This window comes from Taeniopygia guttata, chromosome Z (assembly GCF_048771995.1).
Source record: "Taeniopygia guttata chromosome Z, bTaeGut7.mat, whole genome shotgun sequence".
NCBI classification, from domain to species: Eukaryota; Metazoa; Chordata; class Aves; order Passeriformes; family Estrildidae; genus Taeniopygia; species Taeniopygia guttata.
This window is the reverse complement of record NC_133063.1, coordinates 31,671,011-31,686,591: the sequence shown is the minus strand read 5'-3', so window position 1 is coordinate 31,686,591 and position 15,581 is coordinate 31,671,011. Positions and strand designations below refer to the sequence as shown.

Sequence of the window (15,581 nt, the reverse complement as noted above, 5' to 3'; positions counted from 1 at the left end):
CAAGACAATGTGGGGCATGTGTGTTGGTTGAAAGTAAATAAAAAGGGGAAAAAAAAAAAGGGAAAAAAAGGAGAGGGAAACCCTGTTTATAATCCGATTTACAAAGGGCCCAAGGCAATGGCATCCAAGACCCAGTGTTCCTGGCTTGTGCTCCTGTTAATGCATGGCTCATCGTGATTTAAAAAAGGAGATACAACTGAGAAAAAACACCAGGAAATTTTACAAGGTTTCATTTTTTCTTGCTGGCAATCTGGCTTTAACTAGCAAACCTTTAAGTATCTGTTTAAATGCAAATATGGGATTAATACTACTGATTTAAATGGGGTTAACTACGTATGGATAACACAGTGATGTTTATAACCTCAACTGAACTGTAGGGAATGAGATTCTAAGCTATTTATTAAAAACTCACTTTGGTTGCATGTTGATGTACAAAGATTTATGTACAAAGATTTTTCAGAATTGATCACCTAACATGTTGATTTCCCTTGAGAACAGATAATGCTCTAACCACAACACTTGCACTCCTCAGTGACCCCACCATTTTCTCATCTCTTCTCCTGCCACAGTGGTAGAAGACGTACGGATATGTGGTTTTGGTTTTGGTTTTGTTTGTTTTTTTGGTTTTTTTCCGGCCGGTACGTGGGGAGCCCCCCTCACCGACCCGACGGTCGCCTCCGGACCAGAGCTTTCTGCAGCCTCGAGCCGCCGCCCCGAGCTGTGACACGGCCGGGACCACCGCGGGGCTGTTCCGTCCGTCCGGGCAATCCCCTCGTTCCCGGGGATTCCTCGGCATCCAGCATCTCCGGCTCGCCACCTGCACGGACATAAGGAGCGGCTGCTCGGCTGCCCTCCGAGGCGTTTCCCCCGCAGGCTGCTGAGGCGCACGGGACGGGGGCAGCCGGCAGCTTACCCCGCCTAAGGCTGCCGCGGCCCCGCTGCCCGCACGGGGCCGGTGTCCCCGGGCCGCCGCCGGAGCAGCCCTTGGCGGAGAGGCTTCCCCGGGACGGGGGGGAACCCGACTCCCCTGGCCCGGCCCCTCCCGCCCTCGGGCGCGCTCACTCCCCCGCCCCGTAAGTAGCGGGGCCGCGGCCGCCGGGGCGCAGAGCGGCGGGGATGGGGACCCGTGGCGGGGGGCTCTACGTGGGGCGGCGGGCGGCGGCCACGGGGGCCGCGCTGCTGCTGGCGCTGCTGGTTGCGCTCCTGGCGCTCGCCGCTCTCTACGGGCGCTGCCGGCAGAAGGCGGCGACGCAGCCGCTCTCGCCCCGCGCCCCCGGCCCCGCCGCCCCTCCGCCGCCCGCTCCTGCTGCCAGCTCCGTTCGCCGCCTGCCCCGCCACCTCCTGCCGCTCCACTACGACTTGGAGCTGTGGCCGCGGTTGCGCCCGGGTCAGGCGGGGCCTTTCGCCTTCACCGGGCAGGTGAACATCACGGTGCGCTGCCTCCAGGACACGGACACGGCGGTGCTGCACAGCGCCGGGCTGCGGAGCCGCGGGGTCGCCGCCGTGCGCGGGCCCCGGTCCGAGCCGGGCGCCGCCGTGGAGGTGGCGGGGCTGCGGCAGGAGGAGGCGGGCGAGGTGGCGGTGCTGGAGCTCCGCGGCCGGCTCCGCGCCGGGCACCGCTACGTGCTGCAGCTGGGCTTCCAGGGCCGGCTGGAGGAGGACTTCGACGGGCTCTTTCTCACCCGCTACACCGACCGGGGGCAGAACAGGTAGGCGGCGGTGGCGGCTGCGGGAACCCCGAGACCCTGCGCCGACGGCAGCGGGAGCGCTACGGCCGCGGGTCGGGGCGGCCCGTGCCGGGAGGCTGCGGGAGCTGGCACCGCGCCGGGCGGAGCTGCTCGCCGTCGGGCGCGGGAGAGGGGACTGACTGCTCCGCGCTGCGTGAGCACCTCCCCGGGAGCGCATCGCGGGCTCCAGAGGCAGCATGCCGCAAGCTCCGGGCTGTGCCCAGGCCGGCCGCTCCGGGCTCCGGAGAGCATCGGCCAGGCTGTCCTGGCTCTCCGTCGGCAGGTGACTTGACCTGCAACACGGGCTGGACAACTTCTGGTCTCTGAGTGCCTTTGACTGCAGCGGGGGGGTCAGACGGTACCTGTACCCAATGCCTGGGAGATGGAACCCGTCTCAGAATCTTCATCCGGCCCCACACATGACCGTGTAACACTGACAGTTCCCCACCTCCTCAACCTGTGTCTGTGGGGAGCATGTCTTTTTCTAGAACCCGGGATTCTGGCTGTGTATTTAGGCAGGAGTTTAGAGACGCTGTCCACATGCAATTTCAGAAGCATGGAGGAGTAGGATGGATGGCTGCTTTAAACAGCTGTGCCTTCCTTGTAGGTGCTATTACACATGAACTTGCTCAGCTGTTATCAGACAATCCGTGACTTGCATTGTGGGTGCTATCAGGATGCTTTTCTTCTCTTTTGAACTCCAAAGTCAACGCTGGGACAGTGTCCACTTATCAAGTAGTCAATCATCTAAAAATTTTTCGTCCTCAAAACAATTCTTTTTCTTTTTCTTTTTCTTTTTCTTTTTCTTTTTCTTTTTCTTTTTCTTTTTCTTTTTCTTTTTCTTTTTCTTTTTCTTTTTCTTTTTCTTTTTCTTTTTCTTTTTCTTTTTCTTTTTCTTTTTCTTTTTCTTTTCCTTTTCCTTTTCCTTTTCCTTTTCCTTTTCCTTTTCCTTTTCCTTTTCCTTTTCCTTTTCCTTTTTCTTTTTCTTTTTCTTTTTCTTTTTCTTTTCCTTTTCCTTTTCCTTTTCCTTTTCCTTTTCCTTTTCCTTTTCCTTTTCCTTTTCCTTTTCCTTTTCCTTTTCCTTTTCCTTTTCCTTTTCCTTTTTCTTTTTCTTTTTCTTTTTCTTTTCCTTTTCCTTTTCCTTTTCCTTTTCCATTTTCTTTTTCTTTTTCCATTTTCTTTTTCTTTTTTCTTTTTCTTTTTCTTTTTCTTTTTCAAGGAAAAGATGATAATTTGGTAAGCCTTAGAGAAAAGTGCAATATGACTATAAGTATTTTAGGAAGCACATTCTGTTTTTATTTAATTGATGGTTCTTCATTCACTGATTGTTGTTCACAGGACTATTCCTGCAAGCTAAGAAAAATATAGAATTTTTTTATTTACATAGTTTTATAAAAATCCAAATTAGAAAGGAAGAAGTACTTAATAACTTAATTCTGTGCCACTGTGCTCTCTAATGTGGTATAAATTCAATGAAGTCCTATCTGAGTGACGCCTAAAGATTTTTGGGGTTTAAGTATTTTTTATATATTTGTAGCTTTTTGGACCATTTATATGTGGTTACTCAGATCCTGGTATTTTTCTACTCTTTCTCTTACATTTTAGAGGATTAAGCTAACCTTCCAACACATTTCTGAAATGCTGTTTAGTCTTATTTTCAAGTAGAGGACCTACAAGAAAAACATTTTTTTTCCAGTCAGAATCTGAGAAGACCAAAATGAGGGGGCAAAGAAGCCCTGGACCAACTCCAATGGGAAAGTACCTATGGGAAAAATTACCTTTCCAACTGGTCTTCTCATTGGACAATGTTTGTTATGTCCATATTATATGATAACAAATATGATAAATTGTTAAACTTATAAAAGTTGTAGAAATCTGAAACTGGCAAGCCCACAGACCATAAATGTGGGGGCACCTGGAAGCTTCCAATAAATAACTGCTTTTTTATCTTACGGTTTTAATACTGTTGCAAGGGCTTTTTCTCTTTTGATATCAGGGAAGATAAGAACTACTGAATTTGATGCTGATTCTTTTTTATTCAGACTGTAAAAAATTCAGAGTATCTGAAGAAAAAAAAAAGTTGTTATCAGCTTTGCTGGAACAGTAGAAAATAAGAAAAAAGTTTTAAATTATTCAAATAATGTGTATAATTAAGTTTCCAGGTGTTTAGAGGGTTTATGACAAATGTCCCTTTTCATTCCTAGCTCATCACAAAGCTCACCACTTTTTAACCAGAAAGTCTGGCTAAAAAGATGACAGTGGTATTTAGAAAATGGAATAAATCCAAGAAAATCCACTGAGTGCAGACTTAATGTACTGGTTTTTTATTTGTTCCTGACAAATGATATTTGATATTTATTTGTTCCTAATAACTGATATTATTGAATGATTTTGCATATTTTTTATTTTTCTTTAAGAAAGGTTCCCTCTGAATCAAAGGTATGCAATAGTATATACAACTATTATATATATTATATATTATATATATAATTATATATATATAACTATATATAAAATAGTTATTTTTCCTTCACTAAGACTTAGGTCTTCACTTTACCAGCCATTTCCTAACCTGATGGGTTCCAAAAACACTGAAGGGGTTTTGCTTGGAGGAGATACATTTTGAGTGATTTGTAAGGTCTGTCAAGGTATTAATGACATAAGAAGTTTGATTCTAATGGATTACATAGATGAGGAGTGATAAAAAGTCTTTCAGTGCCCTTCAGCTGTCAGGACAAAGCCAGTTACTGTTCTGCAAGGAAACTCCCACCTCCAGCAGACTGTCCTGTAATTTTTCTATAAGTGACTCGTACCAGTCTTCAGCAGACCCCTGGGTCAGTTTCCTACAAAGGCTTTCTGAGTTCAGCACCTGACTGAAACCAGTAGCTGTAATAGAAAATGTGACCTCTGTCTATGGTCATGCAGTCCTGTATTTCTGGCATGTGCTAGAAGCCTTAGTGGCTTTTGTGATTTCTGCTTGAGGAACTGCTGAGGATCTCTAATTTCAGAAGAGTCTGGGCAAGGCAAGCTTTGAGCAGTGAAGTCCCTGAAATGTTTGTTCCATCTGAACTTTCTTTTTTATTGGGCATATTTCTTGGTCAGCTAACCCCACTGCTGTTGCTCTGGGTTAGAAAGCTATTTGGAGTGACAGCTATTTTCAGAATTCTTAGCCTTACCTCTGTGAAAAAAAGAATAAATCAAGGCTCCAACTTCACTGAATATCCAACACAGAAATTTTTTGTTATCAGTTTGACCATTGATGACTGTATGTGTTTTTACTGATGCTGACAATTCCTACTACCCTCCTGATCATGTCTTATACACAAAAGAAAATGCTGAAAAATGGGAGCACTTGTTATGGATAAAGGGTAGCCCATATCTACAGTGTTTGCAGGAGCAAAGGAAGTGAAAAGGGAAGAAGCTCACACTTCTCAAGCTTTAAATGCTTGAAGGGTTTCCTCTGGAAATGGGGAATCAGTATTCTGCATGTAGCTGTGGTAGTCCATATCACGACCTGGTAGGCAGAAAGATACCAGTTTTGCTCTTCTTTTCTAGCACTGCTGGCTCAAGCATACACAATGCAGGGGTTTTGTTGTTCATTGTTCTGCACAGAGATCTTCTTGCACTACCATGAATGAGCTCATGTGTGCTACTTCAGGGTTAGAGGATCCCATAGGCTTCACTATGAAGCACAGGCTTTATGCGCGTTGCTGTTTGCATCAGTATTTCAAAATCCTTCTGGAATTTTTCTTGGAAACCACTATGCACATGTCCTGTGCATAAAATACTTGACTGGATAGGGCTGAACAGGCATTCCAAAATGTAACTGAACACAGTATTTGCACTGATTTTTTATTAGTTGCTTCTGCACCAATTACTAGAATATAGTGCAGATCTGAGTCATTACTCACTGTACATATGGGTGCTGTCCCGATGGCTCCCAGCTCGTTTGGGATGCCTCAGTGCTAAGAATAAGCATTTTTGACCTTGGTGTGAATAAACTGTTGGGGAGAACCTCAACTACAACAGAAAAATATTTGCCCTGTAGTAGTGAGGTCACAGAAGCTGGAGATCATGCTGTTCTTGTGTGCCCAGCTGCTGGTATTCCTTGGCTGACAGATCTGGAGCTTTGAGCACCCTTGCATGTGTATTTTTTCTAATTCTTGGTATGAATTGCCCTCATGTGAACAGCTCAGATGTACAGCTTGTTGAGAGTTCTGCCACAATACGTTGATTTCTCTTTTACTTTCAGCAAGTGTGTGTAACAGAAGAGTCAGAGATATATCCAACAGTTATTTCAGGTTTTAATATTTAACAATTAATAAGTATTAAGTACAAACAGATATTTTAGTATTTAGTAAGTATGGAGGATTAGAAGTCAATGCTCTACACTTAAAGTTGTGATGGGGTACAAAGATTATTAACTAAGTTCCCTATAAAAAATCTTTTTTGCATGAAGGCAAAGAATGTCCCCAGCTCATCCAGTCTGTTACCCAGGTAACCTTCAAGGGTAACCTTGAGCGGTATACCCCCTTGAGGGGAGATCGCTGCCTTGCAGCCAGGTATTGTGGAGGCAGAGCTCAGCAGGCTGATAACTGCACATAGTATGGTGTAAAGTGATTGAATTGTAGTCAGTTTTTCTGCTATTAATGCAGTTCCTGCCATTTACCAGTCTAGTCCAGAGTCCAGTTTTAGTTTGTTGCTGAATTCTCACTGACAACCTCACACAGTAGGATTAACCTTGATTAGACCTACTTGCTGAGCATCTGAGCGGAGCAAAGCTCACTTGGTTCATGCAGGAGGAGTGCATCTGTCACAGTGTGCCACAGAGATCTGCCTCAAGTGAGATGTAGCTCCTTAGCATAAAGGAGCTTTTTGAATATTATTCAGGACTTGCTGGTGCAGTGGGACAGCACTGGTGCTGTATTCACAAGGGAACTTCTCAGTGGCATTTGTCAGAGTTGTGCAAGAGCATGCATGTGCAGATAGTTAACAGTTATCACAATGTTTTATAAAAATGTGTGATTAATTAATAATAAAAATGCATGCATTAGCGAGAAGAGCACGTGTAAAGAGATATGGTCTGCTGTATGGAAAGCTTTAATTGACTCTGTTTTAACAAACAAAATAGAAATACTCAAGTATTTAATCTGGAAAATGCTTGCAAGCAAAAAACCCAAATGCAATTTAAAAAGACTGCTTTTCTCTACAAACATCCAAACAGAACTGGCCATTGGGTTATGGGGATTTAGCCATGACTTTAAATAATAGCTGAATCTTTTCCAAATCTGCATATCTATGTGCTTCACTTGCCGCTTTTTCTGATTTGTTGTCTCTATGTGTTATATATGGATTTTAATCAGCTATGGCATACTGGATTAATCTTATTTGCATTTTTAATACAGAATGCTCATTGCCTCCCAAATGGAACCAACATATGCCAGGAGAGTTTACCCATGTTTTGATGAACCTGCCATGAAAGCTACATTTAATATCAGAATTAGACATGACCCAAGCTATGTGGCTCTTTCCAACATGCCTGCTATTGGTAGGTAAACAACAACTTTATGTATGTCTTTTTCTCTCGCTACGTTATTTTTAAAAAGGGTGCAATTCATCTGAGAAGTTTATGTCACCAAAAAAGTGTTCTGTTGTCCATTTGCTAATGTTTTCAAAGGCACAGAAAATCTGTGCCTATGAGCTTAAAAATTTGGGCACTGTTATTCATAATTCTCTGATGGTAACCATTCTGTTGAACAATTTTATCACTTGTGGTGTGCTCTCCTCTTCCTGCTGGAGGCTGCACAGAGTTTGACTTCTGATATTTACTGCTTCATTAGTGTGTCTGTCATATTGTGTGATGCAATTTTCAAGCAAAATTGTGTCTCCAGGAATGCAAAGCCCGTATTTGTGACATCAAGGGATTCTCAATAGATGTTTAATTCTCAATAGATGTTAAGATGTTTACAACAAACAAAAATACTTTTTCCAGGCAGAGACATTCTAGCCTCCTGTGTATGTGCAGAATAGAAACAAGGACTATAAGGCTCTGGAGATGTTCCTTCTGTCCCTTGCTGGGATCTCAGCTGGGATGTCTGTGGCGTATAAGATTCCAAACAAATCTTCTAAATTAGTATTCCTAGAGAAATCCTTTGGGTCTCTTGCCTCCTTCTTAAAAACTCTTTTTTTGCAGTTCATGCCATGAATTTATTTTTCAACTAAATAATTTTCAGCCATAAAATTAAGTTTTATGACATTTGCATAGAAACTAGATCACTTAGGAATTATAATAGGTGGGATTGCTGTGAGAATCACTGGAAGCATTTTCTACTCCAAAGAATCTTGCCTATGTCCTTCTTACTTCAAGGGAAGGTATCTGATTAAGTATTTAATAATTCTTAGGCAGACCTGACCAGTATTTTGGTCATAACAGGTCGTATGTTTTAGATAGGTAGCATGGGATAAATTGCCCTCAGCTTGCCCACAGCTTAAAACTGATGGAGTTTGATATCCTTCCAAGACTTTAGTCAGGAAGCCAAAGAGTGAATATTTGCTCCTTGCATGGAAGGTCACAGCTCTGGTACATGTCAGTAGCAATTAGTCTGGCTCCTTTCCTTCTCCCAGAAACATGACTTAGTGTAGGAATACATCATATTGAAGAAGGGGGTAAAAAATAAATATGCAGAAAACACAAAATTCCTTGTTTATTATGGAAGAACTTTGATTTGAGTATTTCTTTGGCTTTTTTCCTAGATGTATCTGAAGTGAAGGATGAAAATGGAAGCCTGTGGACAGTTACCACATTTAACACTTCACTGAAAATGTCAACTTACTTGACTGCTTTTGTGATTTGTGATTTCGATTATGTCACCAAAACTGAGCGGGGAAATGAGGTAGATATGATGCTGTCTAACACATAATAGAAATTTACAACAGAAGTTGGCCCTCTGGTGCATTGTGTGGTTTGAAGACATCACAGACAGTAACTGTGTAACATTTCCAAACTATCTACTTATGTTGCAAAACTGCTAACATTTGTTCCATAGATATTTCTGCAGAAAGCTTTCCTTTGGAACAATTAGGTTATTGTGTTGTCCTGTTCGTTTCATACAACTGCACAAGTAGGTATGGCCTATGTATGTTAAAATCTAGGAGAAGCTACTCTGCAGAAAGTACTGGTTATAATTCATGATCTTCTTACTTTCTTAGGTGTCCTAGTTGGAAAACATACCCCTTTCCACTGCTGTGACTAACCACTGATGTTCAGTGCCTTGTTCCCCAAGGTCCATTGAGGAGCCACATGGTGACATCAGTAGGCATAACACTGTGCTCCAAACATTTTGTATGCTAGTATATTAACCTTCTATTCCACAGTATGCACTTTTTAGCCTACAAAAGTGACTGTTTTGGGTCTGAAGTTTCTTTATCTGTGAGTATGCAGCTTTGTTTAGATTAAAACAGCCAAGGCTTGTTGAGAGGAGCTGTGAAAAAATGTACTGCATGGGCAGCAGTTGCTTCACTTCCTTTCTTTCATTCAAAATCAACAGGCAAAAGATATATCAAGTTTTTCCAAAATAAGTAGTAAGTTCAAGCATAAAGCTATTAAAGATAGGATTTACTTTATCTCCTTATTAAATGAGAGCACTTCATGGCTCGTTCACTCTCATCCTACTGGGAAAGGTGGGACAATGTAAGTGGACAGTGCAGAGATTGTCTAAGAAGCACAGTCTTTTTTAAAGGGAAGATTGGATTTGGCATTGTGAGACCTGCCATCTCCTGTGTTGAACTTGTTGGGTACTTGCAGCTATGGCTGTGGTGGCTTTTTCTTGGGCCTAGTTCTTGGACTGAGTTCTTGGACTGAGGAGTCAACAAAGCAGAGTATTCAAATGAGCTGTTTTTCAAAGGGAAAAGGCACTGCCTGTGTTCTGTGAGATTGAGTGGAGAGGGTATTTCACCCCTTGGTTTTGGACAGAGATGCTCACTTTTTGCCTCCACAGTATTTGTGTGAGCATGTTTATTGTGCCTGTTTTGATGTTTCTGGTAACCTGAAACACTCAAAGCTCATACTAGGATTAGGATTTTAAGATGCTAGTTGTGTTTGGGTTTTGCAAAATTAAGTGATCAGGTCTTTGAATCTCTTCTGAAGCCTTGTCTGAGAAGAGGGCCACTCTTGACTGAATATGCTTTTTTTCATTGTGAATTAAATCCTAATGCTTCCCAGTTATGCATTTAGGGTTTGGCTGTGCAGCTCCTTGTGAGATCATGCGCTGCATTTAGATGGCAAGAAATGTGAAGGTTTTGACCTGCTGGGCACCTGGCAGGGTGTCTCTAGTTCAGAGATACATGACGGAGATATAAACCTTTTCTCAGACTACTCCATCACTTTTGGGCAAGCAGCTGCTCTCTTCAGCACCGGTACAAAGTTAATGGGCACAGGAGAGGAAAGATTTTTTCCTGCTGTGGTCTTCATTACTCAGAGGTACAGATGTCATCTGTTCAGATGTCGCCTGCTCTCTCCCGCAAAGGGGAGGCTAGTGGTCTCAGAGAAAGTTCAGGAGGAGGGAACATTTGCATGGTAGGACTGCAAACACTCTCTGGACATCTATTTCTCTCTCTTCAGGTGGGCTAAACACAAGCTTCTCGCCCAGACACACTCACTGGAATACATTGGTTTAAGTGTGTAATTCTAAATAGTTTTACAGTGTTTTCCACTTAAGAAAATAAAAGCTATGATTTCATTTGTTCCTGCAATGTACAGTTATATTCAAATCTTTGTCCTTTTGAAATACAGGAACTCTGCTAGATTTTAGCAGGATCAGTGTCTGTGCTGCATTTTGTTAAGTCCAGTAAAACTTCAGTTGAACTTTTTTAAATTAAAAACTTCATTGCATGGTCTGGTGTGGACAGACAGCATTTTTCATTTCAACAATGACTCACAGAAGAGAAGCAAAGAAAATGAAATGTAAGGATTGTTTAAAATAATTCTTCCATGTTTTATTGCAGATACGTATTTGGGCCCGGAAGGAGGCAGTTAAAAATGGGTATGTTGACTATGCTTTAAATATCACAGGCCCAATATTTTCATTTCTGGAAGACATACTTAATGTCAGCTACCCTCTGCCAAAGACAGGTGAGATGCCTTATTTTCTGGAATGGATAAGAAATGGCTGCTGGTGGTAGAATGCTCACAGAAGCTATGAGGTTTTTCTCAGGGTTCTCCTTTTACAGTGTACCACATTTGTGGAATAAACCCCCTAAACTTTAAATCACTGAATTCTCCTTTCTGTCTCATGGCTTTTACTAACCTATAACTCAACACTCTTACCTTTGCATTCCACTCATTCTTTTAAAGACAGTTTTCCTAATAAAAGGTTGGACAACAAAGTGGGTTGAAAGGTGTAGTTCTGTCACATGGGCTGTCTTTGGGATCACAGATCACAAAATGCAAGGGTGTTGTAGTTTCTATGTCCTTGAAAGAAATCCACGCTGCCTGTATGTAGCCTATGTCCCCACAAAGCATTCATTGCTTTATTCAGTATCTTCTGGTCTTGCCCTGGGTGTTCCTGCACATTCCTCCCCAGAAAAACAGGGAGGAATGCCCTGCAGGAAAACATTGTTTCTACTTCAAATGGACATTGGGTAAGTTGGTTCAGTCAAACTTCAGTCAAAAAAAAAAAAGATGACACCATGTAGTTTCACTGTGCAGTTTGTTTGCTACTTGTGCTTGGATTCTCAAGGGTTTCAGCATTAATATTATGGGAAAATGGGTAGAATATTGAGAAAACAGTAAACAGTTCTTTTCTAAAATTACTTCTGGGCCTACCAATTATTTTAGAGGATTACAGGACTGGGGGAAAGGAATTTTCCTCTTTTCTTGACTGGATAGTTTGTTGATATGTCAAATCTGTAGTTTGGCACTTGAAAGAAATAAATTTTATTATGTGTGAATTTTTTATCTCTCAGTATATTTCTAATAACTTGTAGAATTACGCACTACATTTCCTTTGGAAAATGCAATATATGCAGTCTACACTCTTCAAATTTTCTTGTTTTAGTAATCTTACAAGCTAGTCAAGGGCTGTAGATTCTTCTGTTTCATGCTTGTGTTCTTGTGTTTAGCAGCAATGTCGATACATTAATTCATTAGCATAAAACTATTACACAACAGAAGTAGAGAAACAGCATTGTAGACTTCCTGCTAGGCAGGATTTCAGTTTCAGAGAGGGCTGTAATACTGTTACAATCTCCACTGTAATGCCACACAATATCCACTGGATTTCCCAGTGTCTTTCTTTGAAGTTTCACTTAAAAAAATAGTAAAATTAGACCAATCAAGAGTGCCTCCTTGTAAATGCAAGAGATTTCTATTGCAAACTCCAAATGTGAAATTAAGAAGGAGCACATTTAAACCCAGGGGTCTTTAAGGGTTTCTGTACACCTGATTTTAATGCCATTGTAAGTGAGATCTCCTGCCCCAAGGCTGAATAAGGGCTGCCTCACCAAAAGTGAAATACTTTTGCTGTAAGGTGGAGGCAATAATTCCAGTTGAGATGCAGTCTACCTGTAATGGGATTCAGCACCATGCTTGCATTAATTGCCTTACTTTTGGACTGCAGCTTTCTTGTGGTCAGCTGCCTCTAAATGTTCTGTACACCTTTTCCAAATTTTGATTTTTGCTGCTGAGTTTAAACAGTATATCTTTCCTTGAGACCCTAATTGTTTTGTCTGGCTCTCACACTTGAAAAGTAATCCCTGTGCTTAAGGCAGAAGGGGCAGTACAGAGGTGACAATCTTGCTGTGTACATAAAGAGATGAAGTTTCTAAGGCACCTTTCAAACAAGAGTGTAAAAGATACCTCTTCTTACACAGCTCAAAGAGCAAGACTTTTTTTTATCTGTTGCTAGGCTGAAAAAAAAGTAATTATTATCCTACCCAAACACAGGAGAAACACCCAGAGAAAGGGTTCTGACAGCAGTGAACATATATTCTCTTCTAAGCACAATTTTCATTCAGAACATCTGTAGGTAGAAAATATTGTACATATCTGGGCTTTGTGGGAATTAATTATGTGGCTTCGTGAAAGAATGGCATCATAGGTGAAATGCATGACAAGAATAAATTTCAGTGATCATTTGCAAGTTTTGCTGTAATGCCACAAAGAAGCACTACCATGTATTTTCCTACAGTGGGGTGCTGAGCCAGTGTGAGCATTACCATTGTGAGCACTTTATTTATGAAAATGTTTAAGATAACATTTTTTGTGTGTGTGTCTGTTTGAATCAATTTAGATTTGGTCGCACTGCCTGATTTTGGAGCAGGTGGTATGGAAAACTGGGGGCTAATGATTTTCCAAGAAGCATCATTGATGAACCTCCCAAGTGATGAATTCACAAGCAGGAAGGCAATGATTGCCTTAATTGTGTCACATGAACTAGGACACCAGGCATGTGGTAAAAAATTCTATACATGTATTTACATTATTTACCTGTGACATTTTTTCCTCACAGTTGCTGATGATGCAAAATAACCACTTAGCAGTAGAGGGTGTGTGTGAGCACCAGAGAACTGAAAGCCTATTTGATCATATGTTCTGCTGATAAAGCAATGTTAAAAGTAGGTTCTCTCATCTTACAGATTTCATACTGATTGTACAAGACTCATTGATACAAAACTGTTAATGGGATACTTGGTTTTTTTCTTACACAGTATTTGAATGACATAAGAGAAGACACTCTAGGGATGTAGGGATGACAGTACTCTCCATACAATAAACTTACCATTTTGTTGGAACACTCATACTGAGTTTATCAGTATTCCTTTATAGTGGCGGTGCATGTACATACTGCAAAGGGTATTAGTTTTTCTGTAAGATACAGCCCATAGTACAATAAACAAAATTAACGTGAAAATACTTTGGCCTGGATCTTTGCCCAGATTTCATAGAGATTCATTAATTCTTTCTTACTTTATTTGGAATGATAATACAGCTGCACTTCCTTATTGACAATGTTTAATTTCCTGTTATTTGACAGAGCAACAATTATTTACACTTAGTCAGTAAAATCAGCAAAAAAGCTTAACTTGGCTAGTCCACTTTTATGCATTTCTGACAAGGCCTGTAACTTTGCAGACATTCAGATGAGCAGAGTGTTTTTACTGAGGCAAATGAAATAAATATCAGTGGTTAACTAAAATCCATTTTACAATAAACTTGTAGTTCTGTTTTTTAACTATTAGCAAATAAAATATAAATCTAGAAAGGATCAGTTTTTTGTTAAGTGTTAAATGCCAGATATGAGTACACAGCAGCTGTTTTGGAAGATTTGTACTTGGCCCAAGAGGGGTTTGATGGTTTCGGAAATGTTATTTCCCCAATTTTGTGTATCATTCTTTTGACAATTTCTCTTTGTTAAGAGCATGGAAAGATGATTTTGTAATTGTTTGATAAATGCCCTACTTTTAATAATAGCCTGGTATGATATTTTAGAAATTTAACTTATACTGAGAAGGCTTTAAAATGAAATATTCTTTACGAATGACATAATGCACTGAGATTGACCCTCATGGTATGAAATTGTAGATGAAGCAATTTAAAAATTACTGCCCTGAACCTCTGACTTTTTCTAAAGTACATCTTTTTCTACTGAATTTTCACTACCTGCAGGAATGTCCAGCATTTTATTCAATTTACACATAGACATTAAATAAAGTTACTTCATCAGCCTGTTTATGTGTGTTTAACCAGAAAAAGCTGTTTAACCTGCAAAAACTGGAAAATAGCACTCCAAGGAGATTTTGAGATGTTTTATCTTTTAATTTAAGTGGTTTGGAAATCTGGTTACAATGAACTGGTGGAATGATCTGTGGCTTAATGAGGGCCTGGCATCTTACTTTGAGTATCTGGGAGCTACCTTTGTTGAACCCAAGCTTTCCCTGGTAAGTGCCAATGCAAAGTTCCATCATGTAAGGAAGGTGTGGGAGATGGGAGTTAATTGAACAGTGCTATTATAAACTTCACTCCTTGGGGAAAGACCAGTAGGTCTTGATTCTATCCCTGTAGGTCTCCATCTGTGGGGGCACTGTGATCATATCCAGCCCTCTACAGCTGGTGCAGAGAACAGGTGGACAGCTGGGATTCTGCAGTGGCAAGGAGTGGGTGTTTGGCCCTAGATCTGTCATATAGCAAACCCAGATATCTCTCCTGGATCCTTTTGTAGCTGATGGTTTTCCTCCTCACCTGCCACACTCTTTTCTAATTATCCTCGTCCTCAGGTATCTTTACCAGGCAGAGATTAGGCTGGGTCATTTTGAGTCTGCTTACTCCACTGGGTCCCTGGATGTCTGGTTGTAGATAAGACAAATACAGCGCACATAGCTAATCCAACAGCAGGGTAAAATTCCTTCCCATTCTGCCCAAATGGGAATAAGTATAAATCCCATGGCATATTAGAAGGCTCTGTCCACTGTTAAACTGAGAGACAGGATAGGAGCTGGTAACTGCAGTCATGAAATGAGGTGCACTTCCCCATGCAATCTTAAATGTCTGTTCATGGTGCCATTAGCTTCTGAAGAAAGAAGGGGCCTTAAATCTGGGCAGTTGCTCCAGGATGCTTTTTATTTGGCTAAGTTGAAATACCTTTTGTCAATTTCCTCGTTGCATTCACCAAAGCTCTTAATTATATGTTTGATTAGAAACAAATAAAGGCATGCAAAACAATTTCTGTCAGGAGGATTTCTAGGTCACAGGCTATGCCTATCTTCTTTTTTTAACTTCAACAAACAGCTCACTTTATTCTCTGCAACAAAGTGTCTTAATACCACTAAAAGGTATAAAGGCCCCAAATTTTAAATTGG

General features: G+C 41.4%; 1 protein-coding gene across 15 annotated transcripts in view; it reads left to right on the top strand.

The window, feature by feature from the left end:
- Window positions 1-948: 948 nt before the first annotated feature.
- The window catches only part of LVRN (laeverin), a 36,769-nt gene continuing 22,136 nt past the window's right edge, over window positions 949-15,581 (top strand). For 6 of the 15 annotated variants that reach the window (XM_072922438.1, XM_072922436.1, XM_072922439.1 and 3 more), the window contains exons 1-6: window positions 951-1,709; window positions 7,133-7,275; window positions 8,481-8,620; window positions 10,731-10,857; window positions 13,016-13,170; window positions 14,550-14,663. In XM_072922438.1, coding sequence (XP_072778539.1) covers window positions 1,117-1,709; window positions 7,133-7,275; window positions 8,481-8,620; window positions 10,731-10,857; window positions 13,016-13,170; window positions 14,550-14,663 — 1,272 coding nt within the window. In that variant the 5' untranslated portion in view covers window positions 951-1,116. Of the gene's footprint in view, window positions 1,710-7,132; window positions 7,276-8,480; window positions 8,621-10,730; window positions 10,858-13,015; window positions 13,171-14,549; window positions 14,664-15,581 lie in introns of all 15 variants that reach the window. The other 9 variants (XM_072922437.1, XM_072922431.1, XM_072922430.1 and 6 more) reach the window with 4 other exon arrangements.